Source organism: Cryptococcus neoformans (assembly GCF_000091045.1).
Source record: "Cryptococcus neoformans var. neoformans JEC21 chromosome 9 sequence".
Classification (NCBI taxonomy): domain Eukaryota; kingdom Fungi; phylum Basidiomycota; class Tremellomycetes; order Tremellales; family Cryptococcaceae; genus Cryptococcus; species Cryptococcus deneoformans.
Genome location: NC_006694.1, coordinates 737,206 through 762,213, shown reverse-complemented (window position 1 = coordinate 762,213; position 25,008 = coordinate 737,206). Strand labels below are relative to the sequence as shown.

General features: G+C 48.9%; 7 protein-coding genes across 7 annotated transcripts; 3 read left to right on the top strand and 4 right to left on the bottom strand.

Moving 5' to 3' along the window:
• Positions 1-690: 690 nt before the first annotated feature.
• Positions 691-2,887, top strand: CNI02800 (tartrate transporter, putative). The gene is made up of 9 exons (XM_572657.2): positions 691-1,021; positions 1,081-1,178; positions 1,231-1,274; positions 1,330-1,504; positions 1,559-1,709; positions 1,765-2,080; positions 2,138-2,210; positions 2,267-2,397; positions 2,453-2,887. The coding sequence occupies exons 1-9, from the start codon at positions 769-771 to the stop codon at positions 2,802-2,804; spliced, it is 1,593 nt and encodes a 530-aa protein (XP_572657.1). The 5' UTR covers positions 691-768; the 3' UTR covers positions 2,805-2,887.
• Positions 2,888-2,896: 9 nt separating this feature from the next.
• On the bottom strand, positions 2,897-5,145 carry CNI02790 (vacuole protein, putative). Its single transcript, XM_572887.1, has 6 exons — positions 4,307-5,145; positions 4,035-4,257; positions 3,688-3,972; positions 3,357-3,635; positions 3,202-3,302; positions 2,897-3,135 (listed from the first exon to the last, which is right to left on the bottom strand). Exons 1-6 carry the CDS (start codon positions 5,102-5,104, stop codon positions 3,046-3,048), a joined length of 1,776 nt encoding a protein of 591 aa, XP_572887.1. The 5' UTR covers positions 5,105-5,145; the 3' UTR covers positions 2,897-3,045.
• Positions 5,146-5,641: 496 nt separating this feature from the next.
• Positions 5,642-6,171, bottom strand: CNI02780 (hypothetical protein). The gene is made up of 2 exons (XM_572674.2): positions 6,013-6,171; positions 5,642-5,953 (listed from the first exon to the last, which is right to left on the bottom strand). Exons 1-2 carry the CDS (start codon positions 6,131-6,133, stop codon positions 5,709-5,711), a joined length of 366 nt encoding a protein of 121 aa, XP_572674.2. The 5' UTR covers positions 6,134-6,171; the 3' UTR covers positions 5,642-5,708.
• A 3,812-nt stretch (positions 6,172-9,983) lies between these two features.
• Positions 9,984-14,020, top strand: CNI02770 (hypothetical protein). Its single transcript, XM_024657848.1, has 7 exons — positions 9,984-10,261; positions 10,366-10,410; positions 10,500-11,348; positions 11,437-11,653; positions 11,713-12,039; positions 12,095-12,732; positions 12,790-14,020. The coding sequence occupies exons 3-7, from the start codon at positions 10,953-10,955 to the stop codon at positions 13,888-13,890; spliced, it is 2,679 nt and encodes an 892-aa protein (XP_024513472.1). The 5' UTR covers positions 9,984-10,261; positions 10,366-10,410; positions 10,500-10,952; the 3' UTR covers positions 13,891-14,020.
• Positions 14,021-14,581: 561 nt separating this feature from the next.
• CNI02760 (hypothetical protein) lies at positions 14,582-18,387 on the top strand. Its single transcript, XM_573011.2, has 3 exons — positions 14,582-15,658; positions 15,712-16,246; positions 16,305-18,387. The coding sequence occupies exons 1-3, from the start codon at positions 14,646-14,648 to the stop codon at positions 18,285-18,287; spliced, it is 3,531 nt and encodes a 1,176-aa protein (XP_573011.1). The 5' UTR covers positions 14,582-14,645; the 3' UTR covers positions 18,288-18,387.
• On the bottom strand, positions 18,358-19,980 carry CNI02750 (conserved hypothetical protein). The gene is made up of 6 exons (XM_572885.1): positions 19,769-19,980; positions 19,242-19,713; positions 19,044-19,194; positions 18,791-18,992; positions 18,564-18,736; positions 18,358-18,498 (listed from the first exon to the last, which is right to left on the bottom strand). The coding sequence occupies exons 1-6, from the start codon at positions 19,873-19,875 to the stop codon at positions 18,422-18,424; spliced, it is 1,182 nt and encodes a 393-aa protein (XP_572885.1). The 5' UTR covers positions 19,876-19,980; the 3' UTR covers positions 18,358-18,421.
• A 136-nt stretch (positions 19,981-20,116) lies between these two features.
• CNI02740 (conserved hypothetical protein) lies at positions 20,117-25,001 on the bottom strand. Its single transcript, XM_024657847.1, has 7 exons — positions 24,736-25,001; positions 23,480-24,677; positions 23,317-23,430; positions 22,588-23,268; positions 21,813-22,521; positions 20,588-21,756; positions 20,117-20,528 (listed from the first exon to the last, which is right to left on the bottom strand). The coding sequence occupies exons 2-7, from the start codon at positions 24,479-24,481 to the stop codon at positions 20,277-20,279; spliced, it is 3,927 nt and encodes a 1,308-aa protein (XP_024513577.1). The 5' UTR covers positions 24,482-24,677; positions 24,736-25,001; the 3' UTR covers positions 20,117-20,276.
• Positions 25,002-25,008: the final 7 nt, after the last annotated feature.

Below are 25,008 nucleotides of genomic sequence, written 5' to 3'. Positions count from 1 at the left end.
AAGTGTCTCACATCTTACGTATAGACGTCGATAGTCAATGATTCCCTTATCAAGTGTCAAAGTCGACAGTCGATAAGCAGCTCAGCATAGGCTTTTTTTTTTGTTCGTGGTAAGTATTGACTCGGTTTAACCTCTTCATTAGCCTTCCACATGACTAACGTTGGGGATATGGCCGAAGTGCTACTGAATAATACCAAATTTGAGACGACTGCCGCCAAAGAGCTCCGAAAAAGGGTGCCAAATTCGAAACAAAGTTGGGGATAAAAGTTCCACGTCACGGGTTACCCTGTACCCTCCGGCGGCAATGATCGCTTTTCGGACGGTTATTGACTGTTATCGAAGTGGCTACCCTGCTGCCCTTAGGGAATGAGACCCTGAAAGAAGGCCAGTCCCGACGGCAGCGGCTGTCGCAAATTCGGCAAACAACAGAAGCACACCGCATGGAAAGGCCTGAGAACAATAGGGCAAACAGCACCTACTCCCATCATCTGCACCCTCGATTGCCCGATGAAGATAATTTTGGATGCGTGTGTCGTTTGGAATTTGTTAAGCGAGCGAGTGGAGGTCTGCTTTTCATTCCCATGGAGAAGTCTGAGGGGCATCTTGGAGCTTCTGGGGAGAGCATGCGGGGCGCTCAGGGGTTGAAATGAAGAGTTTAGGCCATCGTTTCTTGCCTCTTACACAGTTCATCCGGTCGTCGGCGTAATATGCCGAAAGTCTTTCCTTATCTATGGACTCGACCCCAGAGCAGGATATAAAAAGGGCACAATGGGGGTGACAAAAGCTTCCCCCTTGGTTCCATTCATTTCTTTAGCTAAGCGTTTACCATTTTTTACCGACAAGAAGATGTCGGCCCAAGGCGACCATATCAAGCACACAGAAAGCGTCGTTAGTGACGTGCAGAAACCTGAAGATACCGAAGCCGCTGAAATGGACGTTGAGCGAAGAAAGACCATCGAGAAGAGCTTAGTCAGGAAGCTCGACTTAAGATGCTCTCTTTTTATTCTTCTTTATATCATGAGTGAGTTTCCAGGTAGTGTCTCGCGTGATCGAGGGCCCGCCTGCTGACATATTGTCAAGATTATCTCGACAGAAACAACATCAGTGCTGCTCGTCTCAAAGGTCTTCAAAGTGATTTGAACATGACCGACACCGAGTACTCTACCTGTTTATCCATTGTGTGTCACGCAGGAATTTAGAAGCCGGAAGAGTGCTGACGGTTGCTTTCAGCTCTACGTCGGTTATATCTTGATGCAAATTCCAAGTAACATGATGTAAGTGGTCAGAATTATCGATTCGCATCTCGCAATTGACATCATCCTTCTCCAGTATGAACCGTATTTCCCGACCCAGTTGGTACATCGGTGGTGCCATGATCATTTGGGGTATGATCTCCACTTGTTCTGGCGTTACCACGAGTTTTGGCGGTATGGTTGCCACCCGATTCATGCTCGGTTTCGTTGAAGCCGCTTTCTTGCCTGGCGCTCTTCTTATCTTGTCCAAGGTTCGTCTGCCCTTAGCTATCGAATATTGGAAAGACAGCTGACAGAATTTTTAGTGGTACACCCGGAAGGAGCTCACTCTTCGAAACGCTATTCTCTTTGGTGGTAACCTCATTTCCAACGCCTTCGCTTCCCTCGTGGCTGCTGGTGTGTTGAGTAACATGGAAGGCACTCTCGGCCATGCCGCTTGGAGGTGGATGTTCTTCAGTAAGTGTTACGCGCCTCTGAACCTGGATGATCTTACATTAATCGTCTTTTGCAGTTGAAGGTGCCGCCACCATGTTCTTTGCCTGTCTTTGTCCTTTGATCCTTCCCGATCTTCCCACCAACACTCGTGGCTTCACTGAAGAGGAACTCGAAGTAGCTCAGCTCCGACTCCTTGAAGATGTGGGTGAAGCCGATCAAGACTCCGAGAACGATGGTGTCTTCGCTGGTTTGATCATGGCTGTCAAGGACGTCAAGATTTACTTGATGATGATCACCCTCACTGCCTACGTCGTCGGTCTTTCTTTCAACGCTTTCTTCCCTACTTTAACTGGTACTCTCGGTTTCGGCTACGTTCCCACCCTCCTCATGAGGTAAATTTGGAAATTTCATGCTGCAGTGATACATTACTGACATATACTCATTTTCAGCGCCCCCCCTTGGGTCTTCGCCACTCTTGTCTCATTCGCTGTGTCATGGCACGCTGACCGAACCCAAGAAAAGGTTTGTTGAAGTCCTTAATATCTTTCGGCTCATCAAGCTGATTCGCGTATTTTCAGTTCTGGCACATCACCATCCCCATCCTTTTCGGAATGGTCGGTTTCATCATCAGTATGGCTACCCTTAACACTGCTGGCCGATACGTTGCTCTCTTCTTGCAGGCCCAGGCCTATGCCGGTTTCATTGTTTTGTATGTGTACTTCTCGCTTAACGTCCATATTTCAAATGGCTGATGAAACCTGCAGCTACTCTTGGATCTCTTCTTCCTTCCCTCGTCCTCCTGCCAAGCGAGCTGTTGCTATCGCTATGGTCAACGCCTTTTCCCAACTTGGTAACATTGCTGGTTCTTACGTGTGGAACCTATCTGAGAACGGTTATCGCAAGTCTTACGGTATTGTCTTGGCCATGTTCGGTATTAGCATTGCCGGTTGCTTCGTTTTCCGAATGATCCTTGTCAACCTCAACAAGAAGCTTGAGGCTGGCGAAGCTGCTTGGGAGGCTAAGGAGGATGTCACCGACAAGTCACAAAAGCTTGAACACTTTGAGCAGGAGGATGAGGCTTTGAAGATGAGGAAGGGATTCAGGTACCTTGTTTAATTGGACGACGTGTAACAAAGCTTTACTGTATTGTGGTTGATAGTCATTCGGCCTGTAAGATGTACAAATGCAATAATTATTACATTGGACAGTCATTTCGATAGACAATAAACCCAAATGAAAAATTAAGCATTGTTGATCTCCGTATAAAGAAAATAGATTCTCATAATCCCCCTCGGTTGCTCATTCGCTTCGCATTCGTCGTCTTGCCTTTCCACATAAATCTCCTACACCGCCTTGTTTATTCATCATCATTTACCCAGCCTTCGGAGTTTCGAATCAATTTGTAGAAGAACCTCGTCGTAGTGAGATGGGCATTAAGGCTGATACGCTGTGCAAAACAGGGTGTCAGTCATTACACAACGTAGTTCGAAAGCGGTAAAGTTGATTGACGCACCTCGTTGACAGTGTGCATGCCGACGCTCTCAGTCACCAAAGCAGGACTAAACCTGTAAATGTTCTTGGTCACATTCCACATCCGTTTGGTATCAGTATTGGCTGGGATAAATGTCAGCTTACAGGTTATGCTCCCCAACAAAGTTCTCTACTTACCGAACATACCCGAAGGGCTAACGATGGTTCCCTTTCCAAACACATGCTTTGTCGTCCCAGCCATCAACTCAAAACTCTTTGAATCAGAGGGAGTGATGGGCGCCGGTTCCAGACTGTAAGGCGCTTCGAGGCTAATGTGAAAGTCTGATGCCTTGGGCGAGCCGTCAAAGGGAGAGATGGTAAAGTTAAGAAATTGGGCGACAGGAAGAACGAGGTCAACAATGTGTTGAAGAGTTTCATTGATGGATGATGTGAATGCGATTCGGTGGTTGATGGTAGCTACGACCATTCACATCAGCTCGGCGAATATGTCAAGTGATGGGATACTTACCTTCAGTGTATTCGGGCAAGGCATTGTATTTTACACCACCGGAGATCAGGTCGATAGCCTGGGTTGTAGCCAAGAAACTGTTGAGAATCCTGTCACGAGCCGCTAGGCCATGAGCGAGCATTGGCCACTCTTTGGGGTGCTTGATCTTGGTCTTGATAAACTCCGGTACAAGAGGGGCATACTCTGACATGCAAGCGAGGAACTTGAAGAAGGGGGTCTCGGGAGTCAGGATAGGTGGGAAAGGGTTGTCTTCGAGCTTGGTAAGGATCCGGGAGATGACGCCAACTACAGATTGCCGACGTCAGCGCTAGCATAAAACGAACAAATGGATATTGTGTAGAACTCACTGCCAGTGTGGCGAGGGGGAACGCTCGAATGACCACCAAGAGACTCTACCTTGACCTTGACATTGACCGAACCTTTTTCTGCCATACCAAATAGGGCTACTGATGCGCCGTAGTATTCGAGGATACCAGTGACACCTTCGTCGACCAAAAAAGCAATACCATGTTTGCCGTAACGTTCTTCTAAGACATTTGCCATAGTCGCAGCTCCTCGAGCTCCGCCAACCTGTCCATAACATTAGCTATTGAGGCTGCCATATAAGGTCTATGCTCACTTCTTCATCAAAGCCATTAGAGATGATCACTGTGCGTTTGGGCTTGTAGCCCTCGGAGATAAGACGTTCCACGGCACCATAAATTCCCAACAAAGAGTTTTTGCAGTCCGAAGATCCTCGACCCCATATCCAAGTACCAGGAGTATCAGGCGTTCCATCTTGCGTGATAGCTCCTTCAAAAGGCAGGTACTTCCATTGACCAAGTGTCTCTGGAGGCACAGGTACAGTATCGATGTGCGCCATAAGCATGATAGGCTTCAAATTGGAGTTGGAGCCTTCCCATGTAAAGAGATGTCCATGGTTGTTGACAACCTCGTGCTTGAGATTTGAGATAAGCTTGGGATACTCGTGCTCAATGAAGCGAGCAAAGACCAAGTGCTTGTCAAACGCCGGGTCGGAAGTGTCCATAGGCATGTCATCGTAGGCAACGGTGTCTATCTGAATAGCCTTGGATAGTCGCTTAACAGCCAGATCAGCGTAGACAGAATCTTCAAGAGGATTCCAGTCCTCGCCCACGTTTAATGGTTCGGGTTGAATAGGGCACCTAGCGGAGTCGGGCAGAGGGACATCTTGCTCAACGATAGCAAGCTGCTCGGTAGTAGGACGTTCGGCAAGAGAAGCGTTCCGGGACAGCCTCGTTATGATAGCGGACGAGATGTCAGGGTAGTTCTGGTAGACCAAGACCATCAGAAGACCGAGGAGAGGGAAGAATGCACGGAAGCTGAGGCGGGAGGATGAAAGGGCGCGTCGAGGGATCTCAGCGGGCTTGGCTGGCCTCTTTGATTCGTCGGAGGACATGCCAAAGTGGACAATTTGAGTCTAACTGATTATTATAGTTATTACGCATATAAGAATAACAGAATCTACATTCTACATTTCTCATGGTTAACTCTCCGGCCATGTAACCAACAGGCGATGAGGGATGTATTTAGATTTGAAGATGCCTGCTGTGAATGCCCGAAGGCTTGAACCGGCTAAGAAGATCGGCATCCTCAGGGGACTGGGGAACATTAAAAACCCAGTTTTTCTGAGCCTTGATCTTTTCTTTCTCCTTCTTCTGTAATTTTTGGTCCCGTCAAACTTGGTTTAAGCATCTCAGCCCGGGACCCTTGTCCCCTTACTCTTCCGGGATACTGTCGGATCGGACTTCGCACTTGTCCTCGGCCTATATATTAATCCGGCCGTCCCATCTCATCTGCTTGCTTGATGTCGGTTGCCTGCAATTGTGCCGTTGCTTCGTTGCTTATCTTCTATAACGATGATACACATGAGAATAAATCGAGTATTCAAGAGTAACAGAACGAAGGCAACAACTATAAGTTATTCACATTCTACACCACTTCTCCGGCCAGTTTGTCGCACTCTCGGAAGAACCAGCCGCAGGCGCTCAGCATATTATGTCTCAAACAATGCCGTTCTTCCTTTCATTTCTAACGCAAACATCGCAGTAGTATGTCTTCACTTTCCAGCACCAAAGTTTTTCCAGGTTCTGGGCAGTGCCCGCCTCTCCTGCCATCTTTTCTCCGCAGTTTCTACAATGAGAGTTTCTTCCCCAAACAGTCATACGTCCGCGCTTGTGGTACTTGCGACAAATGGCGAACACAAGCCCGAAGACAATGATAAAGATGACGGCCGCTACCATCAGCCCTTCAAAAATGTCAACGTAAGCCAATCGGTTAGAACGAAAGTTATCAGATACTACTCACAGACCCACTTCTTGCCAAAGTCATCCGATATATCATCGGTACCAGTGCTGCTGGTTATGGTCGTGATGGCTGTCGAGACGTCTGACATGTTCGCAAGATATGTGTGCTCACAGCCTTCCATGTATCACCGAGATTTGGCTACTGCTGTCTTTATGTGCGAACCCCCCTGTGCAATCTGTGTACCATCTGCATACCAAACAAGAATCCTTTGACAATGACTTGTGCGCCCTCCTTTGGAGGGCACCTTCTTTTGATAGCAACCTTACATCGACAAGGGGTGTAATGATTACATAGTGACGGAACGCAGAGGGACATGTAGAGGGTGTGACGGCGTTATTCACTCGGCATCAGCAAGCTTTGTTTCATGATGAGTGAAAGGACATATCCACGCCCTCTTAGGGGCACTTCTCACTTCAGTGCCATCGGATGCACAGTAGGCCCAGGTACAGCATGCATACAAGCGTAGTAGGGCATTATCAACCCTCTTCTTTGAGAACTCTACGCCCGCGAATAGCCCTTTTTATTGGCGCATTTCCTATGACAGTAAACTTTCCTTTTTATCCCGCCAAGTCGTCCTGGTCCGGATTATGACATCTTCTAACTCATCTGCCAAGGTGGGCTTGTGACATTGCCCATGTTCGCAAGGCGGTGAGAGACACCAGAACGACAGAAAACCTAACCTATTACCGAAAACCATGAGGATGGAAGGATTGTGAATGTGATGATGGCAACAACGATGAGGGCATCTGCTGCACCATCAGGTGATGAGGATTAATGATGGCGTTAGCGCGAATGTGAGCATAGCAGGAATAGGACGGCGGAGGACAGAAGGAGCCAGTCCCGGCAAGTCATCGTCTACTGTCATCGGTGGATGCCGTGTTGGATCTGCTTATTGTGTTGACTAGTGGATCTCTTTTTAGTCATCCAGAGGTATTATTTTTTACTTGTTTGTGAAGCCTCAGACACAAAGATGCCGCAAGTCTTACCACCCAATCCCATCCTCTCGCAATTCCAGCTCAAGCTTGCCCACCAGACTTCAGACATGTAACCGTTCCGTCTTCATGCTCCCACCTCACCCTCCCCCAAACCCCCGGCTGGATTTTAACGACAGTAGAGTCATCTGATGCCACTGTGGCGTTGCATTTTGCGCACCGATGCTTTTTGAAAAAAAAGCCTGTTGGCCATTGGTATCGCCACCAGAGAAAGAGGAGAATGAGGGATATAATTGCGAGTAGGGCTAGGACTGGGAGATAACGATGGTATCAGTGTCATCTATCGTCAAAAAAACAGATGATTACAGCAACGCCACAGGCTACTGGGCCTACAACTCACAGACCAACATAGATCAATGTGTAGGTTTTCGGTTTATTGAGAAGGAAATTTTCTCCAGTGATTGAGATCTCAGCTTAAGAGCTGTTTTCAGTGATAAGGAGTTGGACACGGCATTTCAGCTTCAAAGAAAGGAGGCTGGCTGCCTGGTAGAAAGAACGTGAATGGAGCAACCTTCAAAGGATGGACATGGCAATGCTGGGTCGATTATGATAGGCCGCAACAAACCGGCGATGACAGCTTGCGCTGTTACGCGTAGTTATATCTTGCCCCCTACCGACATGCATCTACAAAATGCCAGGAGGCGGGAGAGAGAGTACCGTGGAGAAACATTTTAACCTGTCCCGTAAGTAGAAGATAGCCTTCAATCGTTATTTTTGAAGTTCATATACAGGGGATATTCTTGCTCGGATGACAGATGGAAATGTATCTCATTATACTGACGGTCACTAATAACGATCGTATCCTCTTTGAGGCAGTACGTTTCTTGGCCCACTGAGGCAGGACGCGCTGTCTTTGCCCGTGAATTGTACGCACAATATGGAATACCGTCATGTATCGGCTTCATCGATGGAAGTGAGATTGTATTGCACCAAGCACCATCAGTTGGGCGGAAAAAGGCGCATACGATGCGCAGTTACAAAGAGGGATATGATTATAAAATGGTCGTTGTGGTCGATCATCTGGAAAGATTTAGATATGCCTGGTTCGGCTTCATAACCTTCTGTTTGAGACTTGGAAGGACTCGCTGACTGTGACTGAAGTGGAGGGAGATGATGAGTATTCTTGGAACAGTCACGGGAACTGGTGGGGAACCAGCAAATAACAGGAGGAATGAAATCATTGCGGAAATGGCCAGAGATGAAGTTCGTAGAGATCCTGCTTTTGACGTTAATACATTTGAAATGTGAACTGCCGAAGATGAGACATGCATGCACGAAGATACGAGATATCATTTGCCGTCGTTGGCTGCCCGAGTTCTTCGAAGCACAGAAAACGCTTCTTGCAAGGAGATAGATCTTCATTTGAGATGCTATCCTTGCAGCGGCTTCCGCTTCCTCAATTTGTATTTTTCGCTCATAGTACGCTTTCTTAGACTAGCAAAGGTCATTTTGATTTCGAAATACATGGCCTCCCTTTCCCAACGATCGTCCTCCTTCTCCGTTCGCGCTATTTCCCTCATTTCTTTATTTATGCGGCACTGCGCTGTCTCTCGACGTAAATTCAAGTCCTCCTCCAGCATTTTGCGGCTGTCCTCGCTCGTCTACGAGGTAGGAGCTCCATGAGGTCGGCGGGCTATAGAAATGTTAGCAGACATAAAAAGCAAGTGAACAGGACGCATTTACGGTGGCTGAGTCGGCTTCTGATTGATTTCTCAAGCAGATGATGTTGTGTACTTAGATCCTCTCCATCTTCCTTATGACAAGAATTCCCTTCTTCCTGAAGATCATCATTATCATTATCGCCATGGATACTTCTTGATTGACGTTGTATTTCAAGATCTTCGCTGGTCCCTTCATCCACGGGGCGAGGCTCTTCCAGAGGAGCGCTGTCAGAGGTCGTTTCTTTATGAGGACGTGAGATGTGCTCCCTCATGCGGTTTAGAGAGAAATTGCTGTCGTTTTCGGTACTCCTCCTAAACTCAGGCCATGCACCTTGTCGACTTTGGAAGATCTCGTTCCAGAAGTTGCAATCGGTGATCTACAGATAATTGTCGGCCTTCATGTCATGGTTGAAATATGATTTGGCTTCTGCGAGTAAACTTACCACCGAGTTTAGCATAGGGAATACCCACATTGCCTGTCGGTGTATGAATTGTGATGATACCTCCGTCTCCAGCTCCAGTTTGCTGAGTAAGGTTATAGGCAGTTTTCCAGCCCTTTCTCACAGAGATATACTATATGAATATTGATTCGTTGAGCATGTGGGATGGATAGAGATGGAGCTTCGTTATAGACTATCCAAGGGCAACTCACTTTGTTTTCAATGCTCTTGACAGAATGCTTGGTCGGCCCCTTTTTCCCGTACAAGAACCTTTAGAACTCCTTCGCTCCTCTCTTCAAAGTATAGCCCCCCACGGCACCAGACATATAGCTGATCCCAGTGGGAATCCAATCTTTGAAATAAGCAAAACTCGGCTGTTGGTCTTCCCCTCCGCAGTCATTTTCCCAGTCAGTTTTTCGATCAGCCCACCAGTTCTCTTCCGCTGGTGGAGTTCCATCTGTCCCGTGACCGGTTGATACCGCAGGATTCTTCTTTGAACGTTTGGAGGCGTTGGTGGTCGGTTGGAGCGGAACAGTCGCAGATGCTCCGGCCTGAGTCTGAGATAACTGAGCCGAAGAGTGGCGACGCTTCGAAGGGGAAGATTGTGCAGGCTGGGAGGGTTGCATTGGATCCAAAATTGGTAGAGGAAGATTTTGTAGAAGACTAGCAAAATGACGGACAAGAGAAGATGCATGCTGTTCAAATGCTGTTTGTTGGGACGTCGGGACGCTCGATGGGATCGCATTTTGCACGTCCCGATCCTGATCCCAAGGGTGAGCCTGATATTGACCGTTCGGACAAAATCCGGACGCATCTCGAAGAATCGACTACCCTCACTATACTACGTATGTAGTAGTGCCTTCAATTATAGCACCGAGACCTCGACCGTCGGTTACTGTTCTCTCAACAACCGTTTTACCTCGTCGGAACTTCGTGCCTCGTCGGGGACCGACCGATGTCCGTCGATACTTGCCACCTGCCGCTTGTTTATAGTCTGCTCACGCGATTTTGCCTCTTGCCTCTTGATTCGTTGCTAGTATGACTCGGATTGCTGACTGAAAGTATACATATTATAAGTGCTAAGGTGATCATCTTTAGTCATACAAATCGCCACCTGTAAATTACCGTTCCCTACAAAGAACGGGCAGGTGATGAGGTATGTATTGCGTATCATTCATTTGCTTGGGGCGTGGAACACACTGCACCATCCCTCCTCTCACATTTCATCGCTTTTTCATTGACGGCGATGCTTTCAAGTAGATCCTTGAGGAAAAGGGATTAAGTCTTCGTATATGTGGAGATTTCGTGAGCGAACAATAATTCAATTAATTATAAATCAATCAATCACCTGCTTACAACGTCAATGCCTTGGCATCATGTATATGGGACCATAGTCACACTCCCATATAGGCATCCTCCGTATCCACAGCCAGAACACAGCCAAAACACAGCCTGCGTCCTCTTTGATTAGTAGACAGAGGTGTTCCATTTCCTTTATGCTCCTACAGCTCATGTCCAGGGGAATGGAAATTGTCCCACACAACTTGGTTCAGCTCGACCAGTGTGGAAGCGAATAACGAGCAGCATCTCAAATTGCGTTCGCACCCCTCCTCCTTCCACTGGCTACAGTCCCTGTCGAAAAGTAGCGTCGCGGTCTGTATTGCTTATCAGAAGCAGGGCAAGAATGCGAACAACAGAAGTGCAAGGCTATGCTTGATCCAGGGAGAGAATGAGGATGAGAGGTATTTAACATCGTCGAACCCTCTTGCGGATATTTAGTTTTTTCTCATCCATCTAATATCCTTCGGTTCGATAATCAAGACGAGAAGGCTGCGCTTTTTACTAGGATGAAAGTTTTCAAGACAACTTGCCTTCCCCTCGTTCTCCTTTACGTCGTCTTCTCCTTTCCCATCGCCAACGCCAGTTCGGCATCTGACGTTGTCCAGAAACTCTGTGACCAACTAGGAACAGTTGCGGCATGTAGAGCCACCATCAAGATTCCCACCGCCAGAGTGCGATATGGTACTATCACGTTATTCCGAATCAATTCGTGTAAAACGAAGAAAAAGGCTTTTGGTGTCTCGATCTGTATCCCCGGTACTGAAGCGCAGCAAGTTCGTACTCCAGTCGGACTGGATATCGTATTGACATCGGTGGACATCTGTAAGTTCGCGACAAAAACGATCCCGGGGCTACCGGATTTGGTAAAGAAGAGTACGGCCGTTTGCAGATGTATCCCAGATGTGAGTCTGAGGTCTCTATCCTCCTCAACATATCTACGATCCACCGACAAAGTCTGGAAGATAGGACTGAGCTGATGGAATACTTCAGGCTTGGGCGATGATCGATACAGATACCTTCAAAGCAGTCGCGAAATCCAAGAGCGTCAGCGAAAGTACCGGAGCCATCCTAGCCAAAACTACCAAGTTCTACGCCTGCGCCATCGACGCTGGCTTGAATGTCCAAGATAACAAACAGGGTCTAACTCAAGGCACTGGTGCTCTTGTCACCAATGGCAACGTGAGGGTCTTCAAAGCGGCTGAACTCGGTTAGTCATGAATATGCCTTCCTGCACGTTGCCTTTGCATGCTTACTGACTTTCCCCAGATCTTGATCGATACTCTGCTTTTGCCCTTGCCCTTGCACCTTGTTTTACCCCTGCCGGATGTCAGCCTACCACTATCGAAGGTTTCTTCCAAAATTACCTCAAAGACTCTGAAGCCCTGATCCTCGACCAGGTCAAGGCTACTTTCACTCCATGGTCCACTAGTCTTGACGGCGTCGCCAACAGCTTCTCGAGTTTATCCGCCAATACAAAGTCGATCGCCGACATGACGACCTCCATCCAAGCTGCCTCAACGAAGATTGTAAACGATTTCTGTCCGGATGCAAACGTTTGTGCCAGCAACACATTGACCGAATTCAAAAAGCAAGGTGAGAGATCCAGTCAGTGCTGCCCAAATTGGCACACACTAATCCCCTTTATTAGTCGAGTCCACCCTTGACATTTCCAAGCAGGTTGGTGAGGTCTATGATCTGGCTAAAGGGACAGTTCAAGACGCAAAAGACCTCTCCGACCTCATTTCTTCCACTGTCAGCTTCTTTGAGAATCTCAATGACCTCCAAATCGAGACCATTGTTGTTAACTTCATAACATCCGGAGGCAAAAGTCTCGACGAGCTCGCCAAAAGTCTCAAAGTCGCTCAGAGGTTACCCAACATCCTCAACTCCCTCGAAGCCAAGCTCCCTAACCTCCAAAAAACCATCGCTTCCATTGTTGTAAAAGGTCCCCAATTCGTCGATTCCCTCCAGGGGATCTTTACAAGAAACTGGCTTAGTGATTATCAAGGTGATGCAGCGACCGCCAGCAAGATAGGTGACCAGGTGTTTGCGGTTCAAAAGCTTTTCGAGCAGCTCATACCTCAAGCCACAGAGCTCTATTCCAGTGTCACCTTTCTTGCCAACTCACTTGGGTCCGTCGAGAAAACTGGACAGATTGGGAAGGTTGATGTGGCGGTGGCTTCTTATCAGCGATGGACGAAGGGGTCATTTGCTATGCCCTGTTTGACTACGGGAAAGATTACTTTTTCGATCCTTTCCTTCAAAACAGTTGTAGACTACCCCAAGGTAAGTCACAACATCCCCATCATTGCCCCAGAATAGATGAAAATAACTTTTTGCCAGTTCTACCGATGCGTTCAAGAATACAACATTCCCTTCCCCAACCAGCACATCCCTTATGTCCGACTTACCCTTCCTCAAGATTCTACGCTTGCCAAACTTGGCCAGGACACCAAGGGTGCAACTACTTCCATCACTTGGAGCGGTGCGAAACCTTCAGCAAACGGACAAGCTAATTCCTCTGTTGCCTCAGCAGCTTCTTCTTCTTTCTCTTCATCTGCGTCTGTAGTCAGCTCCAGCGCAGGTATCAGTCCCTCCGAGGCTGCTTCTTCAGCTACGGTCACCTCTAGCGCAGATATCAGTCCCTCTGAGACTTCTGCTTCAACTACGGTCACCTCTAGCGCAGATACCAGTCCCTTGGAGGCTGCTCCTTCAGCTGCAATCTCCTCTAGCTCGGACTCCAGTTCCTCTGACGCTACTCCATCTGTTGTAGTCTCCTCTTCTACGGCTACCCCTGAAGACATTTCATCCTCACTTACCACCGCCAGTACATTCAATTCCCCTCCTGCCATCGATACCACCCGTCGTCGTGCGGCGAGACGAAGGGCAATCCCTTATGACCGACGACAAGAAGGTGCAGAAGATGAAGACGACCCAGTCCCAGTTGATATCGATATTACACTTGCTGCCCCTGCTTTATCCGGTTACGCTACCGATAGTACCATGCTATCTGTTCCTACCACCTCAGTCGCGTATTCTGAGGTGGTCGAAGGTGATACAACTCGTTCGGTAGAGATTCCAGTTCCTACCAATATCCAAATAACCGCCATTGAGACCGCTGCTGAGCCCGGGCCTACAAGCATCACTTTAGCTTCAGAGACATACAACATCTACAGCGATGTTACCGAAACTGAGTTGGAAACGGTTATGTCTAGTTGGAGTGCATTGGGCACAGTATCAGTCGATATGGCTACTCCGACTGAGGAAATTGATTCCGGCGGGCAGAGTGCAATCGCTAGTAGCAGTTCTGCATCAGCCTTTGCAACGGCCACAGCAAGCAATGCAGCTGGGAAGAGTAAAGGTGGTGCTTGGGGAGAAGCTGGTGTGAGCCTGGTGGTAATGGGCACCATTGGAGGTATTGCATTCGAGGCGATCTGGCTCTAAATACGTTGTGACAATAGCTGAAGAGCGAGGGGTGTATGATATATTTTTCTTTCTGCCAGACTCCTGTAATAAGTGACTATGTCTTCGATGGTTTTATGCAGTAGTATCAGTATTCGAGATTAATTATGTCAATGGTGTAGCGGCGCTACTATCCTTGGAGAGAACGAACGGAAAGCTCCTGATGCTGCTTTGAATATTTTCAACCACGGTTGTTAGTCCAAAGGGGAACTTATGAGGTTCTGAATCCAGCGAAGTTTGTAATGAGCCAGAGTGGGATCTTTGGAAAGATACCAGGAGAATGAAGTAGAAGAGAGAATATGAAAGTTGATTCTCAAAATGTGACTGGTGACTGATCCCGAGAAGGGTCAGGAGACTTGGATCCCTCTAATTGACCTTTGAAATATCTGGAAGTTCGGCATAGGATTGCTGGTGGTTAATAGCCGCGCCGACTACGTAGGTATGTAGCGATAGCATGGGACTGGTAAATGTACTGCTGTATATATGTATCATCTGGTGAGTGAGTCGCCCGTCGTCAAGAACGAAGGAGATCTTCTGTGTTCCACGTCTTAATCAAGTCTCGCGCGCTTCCAGCTTTCCCATCATGTTCCTAACTCGCTTCTTCGGGCAGAAGTCGCGGGGGACTTTTCGCATCAACACTGCCATCTTACACATACTTTGCATCTCTCATGACAAGTACTACTGTTGTACGTCCATCCTTATCTAGCTCAAATTGCCACCCATATGCTTAATCAGTAATGTCCCACCCGGCCCGACTCTCTTTACGTGCACCTCCCCATCTCCCCTTCGTCCAAGGCTTTCCCGGCATTCCTGCCGACCTGTCGCGGCAGCGAGAAACGCCCAGCGTACAAGGTACCCTCGAAGTCCGTATAGGATCAATTCCAGTGAAAGCCAGATGGGTCCGGGTCGAGCTTCGTAAATTCGAATCTCTGCCTCCTGGATTCCCCACCCAAGCGACTGAAGAGACGTGGGAGCTCGTCGGATCCATCCAGACGTTATGGCAACCGAAAGACGGCAAAGAGTGGGATACGGTCCAGACGGCTGACTTCAAATTCATCCTTCCATTACCGCTAAGCCTGCCACCAAGTATTGATTTGCCTAAAGGTGCTGGGGTGAGATATGAGCTCGTGGCGGCGCTTTGCTATCGTCAGAAAGGAGGAGTCTTCAAGAAGGAGTCGGCGCCGATTATCAAGGTGACAGAACCTATCCAAATTTTCAAGCATGATTTACACTCGGCATGGCCGATATATAATATTCCAGAAAAGAGGACAATCAAAGTTGCAAATGATCAGATGGAGTTGACGGTTTCAAGACCGTGTACAGCATTTAGTGCTGGTGACAAGGTCCGGATATCTACCTCGCTCAAATCGTCAAGACCGAAGCCGTTCACTTTGCGAGGGTTTGAATATACGCTCTCAGAGGTCATCACATATATCCCTCTCCCCCCAGGCCCGTCTAGCAAATCGAAGAAGCACAAGATATCTACTGCGCCGGTCACCAAAGCTCGGCCTATACAAACTGTGAGAGCTCCTCTAAACGAGAATATTGTATCAGGGGGAGTAAAGTCTGCGACGATAGAGATGGAGGTTGGGAATGTGCTAGTGACTGTTAAGGGTGCAAAGACTTTGGAGGTGGAATATGATTTGGAGGTGAAAGCTATTATGGAGGGTGTGGCGGAAAAGGTCGAGATGCGAGGGATACGCTCTGTTATTGGGCTGTTCTCCAGGGATCATGCTCAGCGGGCTGTCAAGTAGGTGCATTCATGTCATTTTCGAGACCTTGGAATCTGATCATTCATTGTAGAGATATCGGTCATTACGAACCTTTGTGTCCTGATATACCGGGCGCTGAGAAACCCCTTCCACCCCGTACATCATCCATTCAATCGCAGCCCCGTACAAACGGTATACCCCCTTCATCGTATATCCGACCGAACCAACAGTCCATGATCCAAGGTTTCACCCCGCGAAACCATCGTCGCCAGTCTTCATTGACATCTGTAACTACCGATACGACCACGACAGCCACCACGGCGACTCATGAACTTGGCGCTGGGGTTGGTGGCAGTAACTCCCAGCGGCCATTCCACACTATGCCTTCTATCCAACGACGAACCGATGTCGTTGCCTTCCCCGACCCCCACCCGGCTAGACCGAGAAGTACGGAGCCCAAGTGGCCTGTAGAGTCGCTAATGCCCGAAAGGCATGCAATGAGTGAAGCTGGTCATGGAGCGGATGATTGCAGTAGATACTCGAGTGGGACGGCTGCCACATTTGGGAGGTGGGATCTGGGTTTGCAGACATCAATAATGTCGGTGCATAATCGGACCAATAGTGATGTACTGTTTATCCCTCGTACCTGAAAAAAAAAAATCAGGAATTGCTGACCTTCGATAGCTTACTCAGAAAACACCTCCTACACCGACAAACCCCTCATCCTCGCGTCCTCCTGCTCGTACATCTTCGTCATCCTACACCTACCTCTCTGCCGAGCAGGAAAAACGCCGCCAACAGGAATTATATGATAACGCTCGTGCACGGGCAACTGAAGTGCAGAAAGCGTCGGGAGCGTCTTTGGATCGTATTGGATTAGGACCTGGAGGCGGAAGTCCAGGGATGCTGATAAAGAGTAGTGCCGAGGGTGGAGTAGGTGATGAGGAGTTGGATGACATACCTCCACCAGAATATGCCCCGCCAAGGCCTCCCGCGCAAGGAGAGTACGTCGCACCGATCCGTCCCATATCAGCCTACACTTCCCGCCCATCCGAACACGCAATCACAAGCATCTCTACACCTCAGTCATCTTCCACTGCGCCTCCTTCATCACCCTCCGCGTTTGACAAAGTCTATCTCACCATTGGACAAGAGAAAGAAGCGCAGAGGAGGAGATATGAGGAAGCGACTTCGAAAGTAGTTGGTTCGAGTTCGGCAGCGCCAAGTACGCCTTCAAAGAGACAAGCTGTTGATGCAGGCCCCATTCACTCTCCAACTTCCCCTCCGCCCTTTGTTACTTCTACCTCTTCACCGGCTTCGTCAACATCGCTTCCTGCTGCAGGTATAGCATCAAGTTTGAGCGAGAAGGAGCAGATGAAAAGATACTACGAGGCTCAAGATCGGGTAGCAAGAGCGGCTGCGCAGAAACAGAACGGGGAGGGTGGGGTTGACGGACAAGCTGGGTCATCGGGATCTGGCTTGGCACGGAACGAAGGTGCTGGAAATTCCATTGCAGCGATAGGGGCTATCGATGAAAAAGAGCAAATGAGGAGATACTATGAGGCGCAGGAAAAGGTGGCTGCTGCCAGTGGCAGTGCTAGCGGCAGTGGCAGTAATAGCAACAGCGCCAGTGGTGGTGGTAGAGTGCCTGGAATAGTGTCTGGGGTGCCTAGTACATTGAATGAGAAGGAACAGATGAGGAGATATTATGAAGCTCAAGGTCGAGTGGCTGCAGCAGCAGCAAGTGCCAGTGGGAGCGAAAATAGGCCGAGCTCGGTACCAGCGCCTGCAACACGTTCAGTCTCTACCCCTGTGGGCGTGATGGACGAAAAGGAGCAGATGCGTCGATATTATGAAGCGCAAGATCGGGTTGCCGCTGCTGCCACAGGTGCTAGTGGGAGCGGGAATGGTGCGTCTCATACGCCTTCAAGGCATTCTACGCTTTCCTCTGTACCGACGACAGCACATGCGGATATAGTAGACGAGAAAGAACAAATGCGTCGGTATTATGAAGCTGAAGATCGTGTGGCGAAAGCTGCCGAGAGAAGGGCAGGATCTGCTTCTGCTTTCGCTTCTGGATCAAGTGAAGATGATGTACCACCCCCGCCTTTTGAAGCTTATACATCCTCGTCGATCAACGGGGGAAACGGTGCGGACGCCAGCCATCTTTCTGCGGAAGAGGAGAAAGCACTCATGCGCGAGAGGTACGAGCTCGCTCAATCTGCCGTACGGAAGAACATGTCTTCCAATCCTATTGGCTCAACTAACTCCCAGTGCACATTGCCGTCTCGTTCAAGGTCAAACTTCGATCCAGGCTCCAAACCCTTTGTGTTACCTACTTCCTCATCCTCTGTACCTCCCACATCAACACCCACTGGTCGACCGTTTTCCAACGTCACGGCTGCAACCATGTCGACGCCACCCGATAGTCCGAATTTGAGGGATCCTTTGGTGAAAGCTGGGAAGGCAAGGGTGACACGTACGGGAAACAGTGATGAGGGGCATGTCAGTGGATATGCCGGTGGGAATGGAAGTGGCAATGACAATGGCGACTCGAGCGGCAGCAGAGGGGAAAGTAATGCGAATCTGCCAGCAGGGCCGCCACCACCTCTACCTACCAAACCTCCGAGAGAATATATCCATCTATTAAGTCCTGTAGGAGAATAGAAGAGCAGGAAATAATTAGAGATAATTATTAATTATTTTGATGGGAGCTGTCAACGATGTGTAATAAGTTTGTAAACTATATAATGCATGATTTAACAACAAAAACAGACGAGCCCAAGATATGGTATGGTTTTCTAACAGATGGAAGCAACGTCAATGCTCTTTTCGCCCTCCTTCCTCTCAGCAACACCTTTTTCAGTCACAACAGCGCCTAAAAGAGACAGCGTTAGCGTTCCATTTTAACTTGAATGCTTGACAAGTAGAGGGGAAACTCACTGATAAGCTCAGCGGGGGTAACGTCGAAACTGGGGTTGTAAACCCTCTGCCAAGGCTTGTCACCCTCTCCAACACCTTCAGGGGTAATTCGAACGACAGAAAGCTTGCCAGTTTCGGTGTCGAGACCTCGTACTTGGGTGGCCTCGGCAGCTGGGCGGTGTTCGATGTGGATTCTAAAACAGAAGTCAGACAGAGAAAGCACAGAGGTAAATAAAAGAGAAACATACTCGGCACCGGTGGGGAGTGAGAGATCGATGGTGGTCACGGGGGCGACAACCATAAAAGGAACGTTGTGCCTCTGCGCAAGGACGGCGGCTTGGTAGGTACCAATCTTGTTGGCGGTGTCACCATTCTTGACCACTCGGTCGGCACCAACAATGACACCGTCAATGTCTTCGTGCTGGAAAAGAGAACCAAGCATGGTGTCGCCTATAGTATACATTAGCAGTTAAAAAAGGGATACACGGAATATATGCGTACAGATCATGCACGCAGGGATTTGGAGAGTGGTCAACTCGAGAGAAGTCAATCTAGAGCCCTGGTGGTAAGGTGTAGTTTGGGCGTAATAAGCAGTGTCAAGATGGTCTTCTTGGAAGAGAGCGGTAATGACGCCAATAGCGGTACCGTAACCCTATACAACGTCAGATTTTCCAGACCGAAAGACAAAGATGGACTCACAGACGTGGCCAAACTTCCAGTGTTACACACTGTCATAACTTTCAAGCCTTTCTTGCCACCGCCCCTCTTCTTCCACAACCACTCAGCACCCAACCGGCCCATCTTCATGTTCCTCTCCAAATCCTCATCGTGAACATCTCCACAGATCTTCTTCACTCGCTGGATGATGTCGCCTGCTGTTTGGTTCTGAGCTTCCGAATCCTTCAAAGCGGCTCGGATACGGTCCATAGCTTCACCGAGGTTGACGGCAGTAGGACGGGATGACTGGAGGTAGTCAATAGTTTGGCCGACCCATGAGATTACGTCGGAGGAGGAGCTGGACGAAGAGACTGGAGATGAAGAGGAGCTGAGATAGGATCGGAGAGTAAGAGCGGCGAGAGAGGCGATAGCGGGAGCACCTCGGATTCGCATGGTCTTGATAGCGTCGAATGCTTCTTCAGGAGTAGAGACGGGCATCCACACTACAGAGTGACTATAAAAATACGTTTTAGAACCATCTTTATCCCAACACTTGCTGCGACACTCACGGAAGAAGGAGCTGGTCGATGATCTCGACCCTGCCAGACTGGTCAAGTCGGATGGAGGTCATCATGTCGGGCAAACGCTCCTTGTTGGAGGGAGCAGCGGCAACCATTTTGACAGTTGGTTTAGAGAGGTGTTCTGGGCGTCCAGAAAGATGTATATCGGCCTGCGATTAAAGAAATTAGGTGATGTGAAGAATGAACAAAGATGTATCTCCTAATAATGGTTTGTTGACAAACACTCAGCATGATATTATTTTTTGAAGGGGCAATGGGTCCTCCGTTTGCGAAAAAAAAAAAAAAATTAAAAAAAAACCGCCAAATCTTTATTAAGTGCTTCCGTCGCGTACATTGTGATTTCGTATGCATACGTTAACTGCTGGCCAACTCCCATAAGCATCTATAGCACATCCATTAAGATCTCTCGTGCCAAATTACACGGCCTCCACCCTTTCGTCAAGCACAGAAGAGAGAGGCTCTGCCATTGCAACTCAGGAACACACTCGGATGTTGCTTACTTCCTCATACGTTGGCCATTCTCCTGACCATTCTGGACATTTTGATTTCTCCCACCTAAAGACAGTCCCATTTTTAATGCGTTTAGCGGCACGTTACTACTGTTTTGCATCCTCTGTTGCTGCGGGGACCCGTCCGCACGCCTAGCTTGGCTGGACTGACGATGAAGACGTGCCACTCCGGGGTCTTTTATAATGAGGCGACTACGCCAAGGGACGTACTCTGTAGCCGGACCGGATTTTGGTGGAGGCTAAATCAAAAGAGCTTGAGCAACTGATAATGTTTTAGACCGATATCTCTACAGCTCACCTGAATCTTCCCACTTCCCCTGACCTTTGTCACCCAATCCTTTATCATCGTCCTCGACCTCCCTCGCAACTGATCATTCCCCATACCCTTCGGCCAATCCCTCGCATCCGTCCTCGCCAATGCTTCGCTACTCAAGCCAGCACTCTTTGTTTGTTCTGTCATCCGTCTTTGCCTCTTATGACGCTTTGCCGCCCGCTGTCTCCGCTTCTCCTCCTTTTCCCGGAAGCGATCTCGCACATAAGGAGCATTTTGGGGTGGAATATCGCCATGAGTTCGGGGCAGGTTTTGCTGGATATTATGAGATGGAGAGAGGCGTGCGAGGTCGGGGAGCCTTGGTTTGTTTTTTGTTGACTGCACGTCAATTTGTCTTCTGGGCCTCAATCTCTTCCACCACGTGTTTGGAGCTCTCCCCGGAGGTACAAAGTCGTACGCTGTCCCGGGACCAAATGTATTTGCAATAGCCGGTCGAAGGTTAGCGCTAGGACGATTGGTCGGTGCTGCTGTGTGTGCTTGACCTAGGTCTGAAGGAATTTTGTGGCGCCAGGCATGGATATCTTCGGAAGGAAGTTCTTCATCTTCATGATTGACGTTTCGATGGTGGTTAGGCTGATATGGATCGCGGTTGAACATACATTGGAAGACATTGGATCGTTGCTGCCAAGAGTACTGTTCTCTCTGACCTTGTGGTTGAGGATAAGCGCCGACCGCTGCCGCTCCCACTCCCGTTCCCAGTCTCATCCCAAGTCCTCTTATTGAAGGCATACCACCATCAGCCATCATTAAGCTCATTTTCTCAGACGGCGGATCCACACTTTCTTTTCCTGGTAACTCCGAACTTTGCTTCGGATTTTTTTCCGAGCTTTGACCGTGATCCAAAGGTCTGCAACCCCACATTCCCGGGGGTTGCGGCAGCGGGTACGCAAATGGCATCCGTACGTTATACACTTGAGTTGGATTATACGGTGGGAGAGGTGCACCGGCATAGTAAGGATTAAGGATGGGATTAAAAGCCGGGTTGGTAGGGTTGAGATACTGCTTCCGGTTTTCATGCATAGGTTTATTTTCTCTTTCTGTCTGATGTTCGAATGGGAAGTCCATATTAATGGGAGGGAGATTGGGGCTTGGAAGTCGATCGGCTGGGATGGGGTGCTCCGCTTGCGAAGCCTGACCTAGATGGTGATGAGCAACTTCACCTCCCTTACCGGAAAGATTACTTGGTACACACCATCTCTATGGCTCGTTTGCCTCGAAACTTTACTTTTATAACTTTCCTTTTGCCTAGGCAACTCCTTTGGCGGTACAGCAGGCGGTTTCTCAGACCGTACATTTCCCTCCCTCTGGCTTGTTCCATCGTTCGTACTACTCTCCCTCCGACTTCCATCCTTCAACCACTTCAGCGTCACTCTCAGTCTGCGTCTCGAACCTTGGGGCACTTCGAACGACACTTGGTCTTCATTTGAACGGTATGTTCCTGAACGCTGTGAATTGGTCTGGGGGGAGAAGATGAATGTGGGATGGGGACTTCCGTTTGCACTACCCATGCTGTGGTCTTTACCACTACCGCTACCGTTACCATGGCAAGAGCGTAATGATCCGGGAACGTTGAGATATTGTAAAGTCGACACAGGAGAGTCAACTGGTTGACGACGAAGATCACGCGTAGATGGTTGACGTTGATGACTCGTCAGGGCTGCATGTACATCAAGAGTCATTGGATGCGCCTGGCTAATATGGCTTGGCGCTTGATGAGCCGTAGGAGTATTTGGTGGAGGAGCAGTTGAGAGTGGGACGGACGCATGTTCTGAACGGGTACCAACTGAGTGTTGAGAAGTTTGACGAGTAATAGAAGGTTGAGGAGCGATAATTGCTTCTTTCTTTGAAGGAGCCTTCATTTTAATCTCGACGATCTCCGCCTTTGGCATCCTCACCGTTTTCTAGGGTAGAACTATTAATATACCATATTTCTGAAAGCAGAAAGAATATATGAAACAGAGACTCACGACACCATTGTCAGGACCATTAGCGCTTTCAAACTTCGTCATCAAACTTCCTTCACCCCTATTACTCTTCACATCCATCAAATTCACATCCAAGGCATCATTGGAAGGCCGGGGAGTCAATGCCGGTCGAGGAAGTGGCATTTGTTGTCGGTGGGTCAGTGTAGGGTCAGGCAAGGGGCCAGGGCTGGGGAGAGGTGACGCAAGGTAAGGCAAATCCGTGTGTGGCTTCATGCTCGGAAGAAGAGGTACTTGGGATGGCGTCGGCTGAATGGGCGCCGTATATGATGTGTGGGCATGGATAGTGCTTGCTGGCAATGGTGTCGTACCAGCTTGGATTATCGTAGCGTCCGTTGGAACTCGTACGGGCAGCGCTGCCGACCCGCTTGCGGCTGTCTTGGCGGAGATGGGAAGCTTGATTGTTTCCGCAATAGTGGAAGGAGGAAGAGGCTCTCTTGCTGCTCGGGAGATAATCACTTCAGATGAACTCGGCTGGTATTGAGGGATGATGGTGGTTTCTCGGCTACGAACACTTCCAACAGTACTCCCAGCCGTTGATTTTGATTGATGTCCAGTAGAGGCGTATGAAGGGGGCAAGGGGAGTCGGGCAGCTCGGTTGATGGTGGTTTCTGTGGGGTGAGGTTCGTGAGACGCTATACACGGTACGGGGAGATGGTCTGAGGCCTACAAGGAAATGTCAGATAGGTGCGAGAGTTGAAGTAGTATGCCCACCTGATAGTGATGTTCTCTCAGTGGCTTTTGACTTGTTGAGCTCCTGGTTTTGGCGCCATCAGTTATGCTCCTCTCCAATCTACTTCCAGCGCTCCCAAGGCTTCTATCTACCGACTAGTCCAACGTTCAGCACCAATTCAATTATCATTAACTCAACTCTTACATGTCTGGATTCCATTCTAATGCTCGACGAACTTTTCGCCTTGACCACATCTGTCACACTTCTGCCCAACCTATTCCTTGAACTCCCACCACTTCCTAAAGCCCTCACTTCCTTTGCTTTCTCCTCAGTACTAGTCAAAGTTGTGCTCGAACCCGCAGACATATTTGAGGCGCTCCTCCCCTTTGCTCTATCCCTGTCCGATCGGCTCCTTGAGATGTGTGTATCTACCTTCTTGGACGTCGCCACACCATCTCGCGTCTCAATAAGCATCTCGATCGGTAGATTAATCACGCTAGCGAGATAAGATTCTCGTTCTGCATGCGTAGCCGAATGGGTTGGATATGGCACGAGCAAAGTGCCTGGAGGTGGGGAAACTCTCTTGCTTGGCTGGGCAGGTACGGGGTAGCGGGATGCTGTAGGAGGCCATTTGGCCTGAGAGGATTGCGATATAGGCTGAGCTAGGATAGGTTGGATGGGTTGATGGATAGATGGCTGGCGGCTGAGATTAGGAGAAGGTTTGGTAGTATTGGGCGGTTGAGTGTGCGCGGGCAGGGCAAAAGACGGTTTGGATTTAACGCTGTGAACGTTTGGATGAGGCGGTACGGCAGAAGCCACTGGAGCCTGGGCATTTTTCTCCAGCTCTCTGTCCCTCTGTTCCCATTGCCCCTCCATAATCGTAGTCGGCACTGTCCCGGTATCGCTCAGTTGATATCCTCTCCGCCAATTCCAATCGGCACTTCCAACTCCCACTTGGAGCCCAAAACTCTGTGTCGAACGACTCCCGCTTGTATGGCCGAACGGTTTGACGTTCTTTGGGGGAATTTCGTGTCGCCATTGTTTGTATGCTGCATAACGGCCATGCCAGGCCTTGAGGTCCTCCGGATTTAACTCGTCGTACATTGAGCCTTCAGAGTATTCTCTGGCTTTGGGTGAGGGGTCCTGGGGAGGCGTAAAAGGTATAGGCACTTGAGCTGGTGCTTGGGGAGCGACCTGTGTGGACATGCTATATGACTTATGCTTGATGATAATAACCAAAGCAAAAGAAAGAATCTGATGAGCGGCGAGACGCTATATGGTATTAAATATTGACCGCTTTCCGTCACAAGGGTTTGCCAAGCGAACAACACGAGATGAGGTCGCGGGAAAGAGATGAAAGAAGCTTGCTCTCTTTCTCTCGTTTGTAGGCTAGATGGGACGTCTGGCAGTTATCCTCATGGTCAATACACGACGAGTCATGCGGTACCTGGTGGACTCACAATACAAAGGTGTCTGTTTCGTTGGAACACAAATAATTCGTGTAAGCTTCCAGTAATGCTATCTCTCACTTAACAAAGTCGAATGGCAAGAAATAAAGAGAACAGAGTTTGGAAAGAGGACTGAAGTTCCCGTTACTGAGGATGCGGCATGTGGTGTTTTCTATATACATAGAGTTGGCCGGCACATCACTGCAGAAGAGTGTGTTGATCGGACTTTGCGATTCCGACAAAAAGCGCTCGGTCATATCCCGGGTCTCCATCACGGGGTAAGGG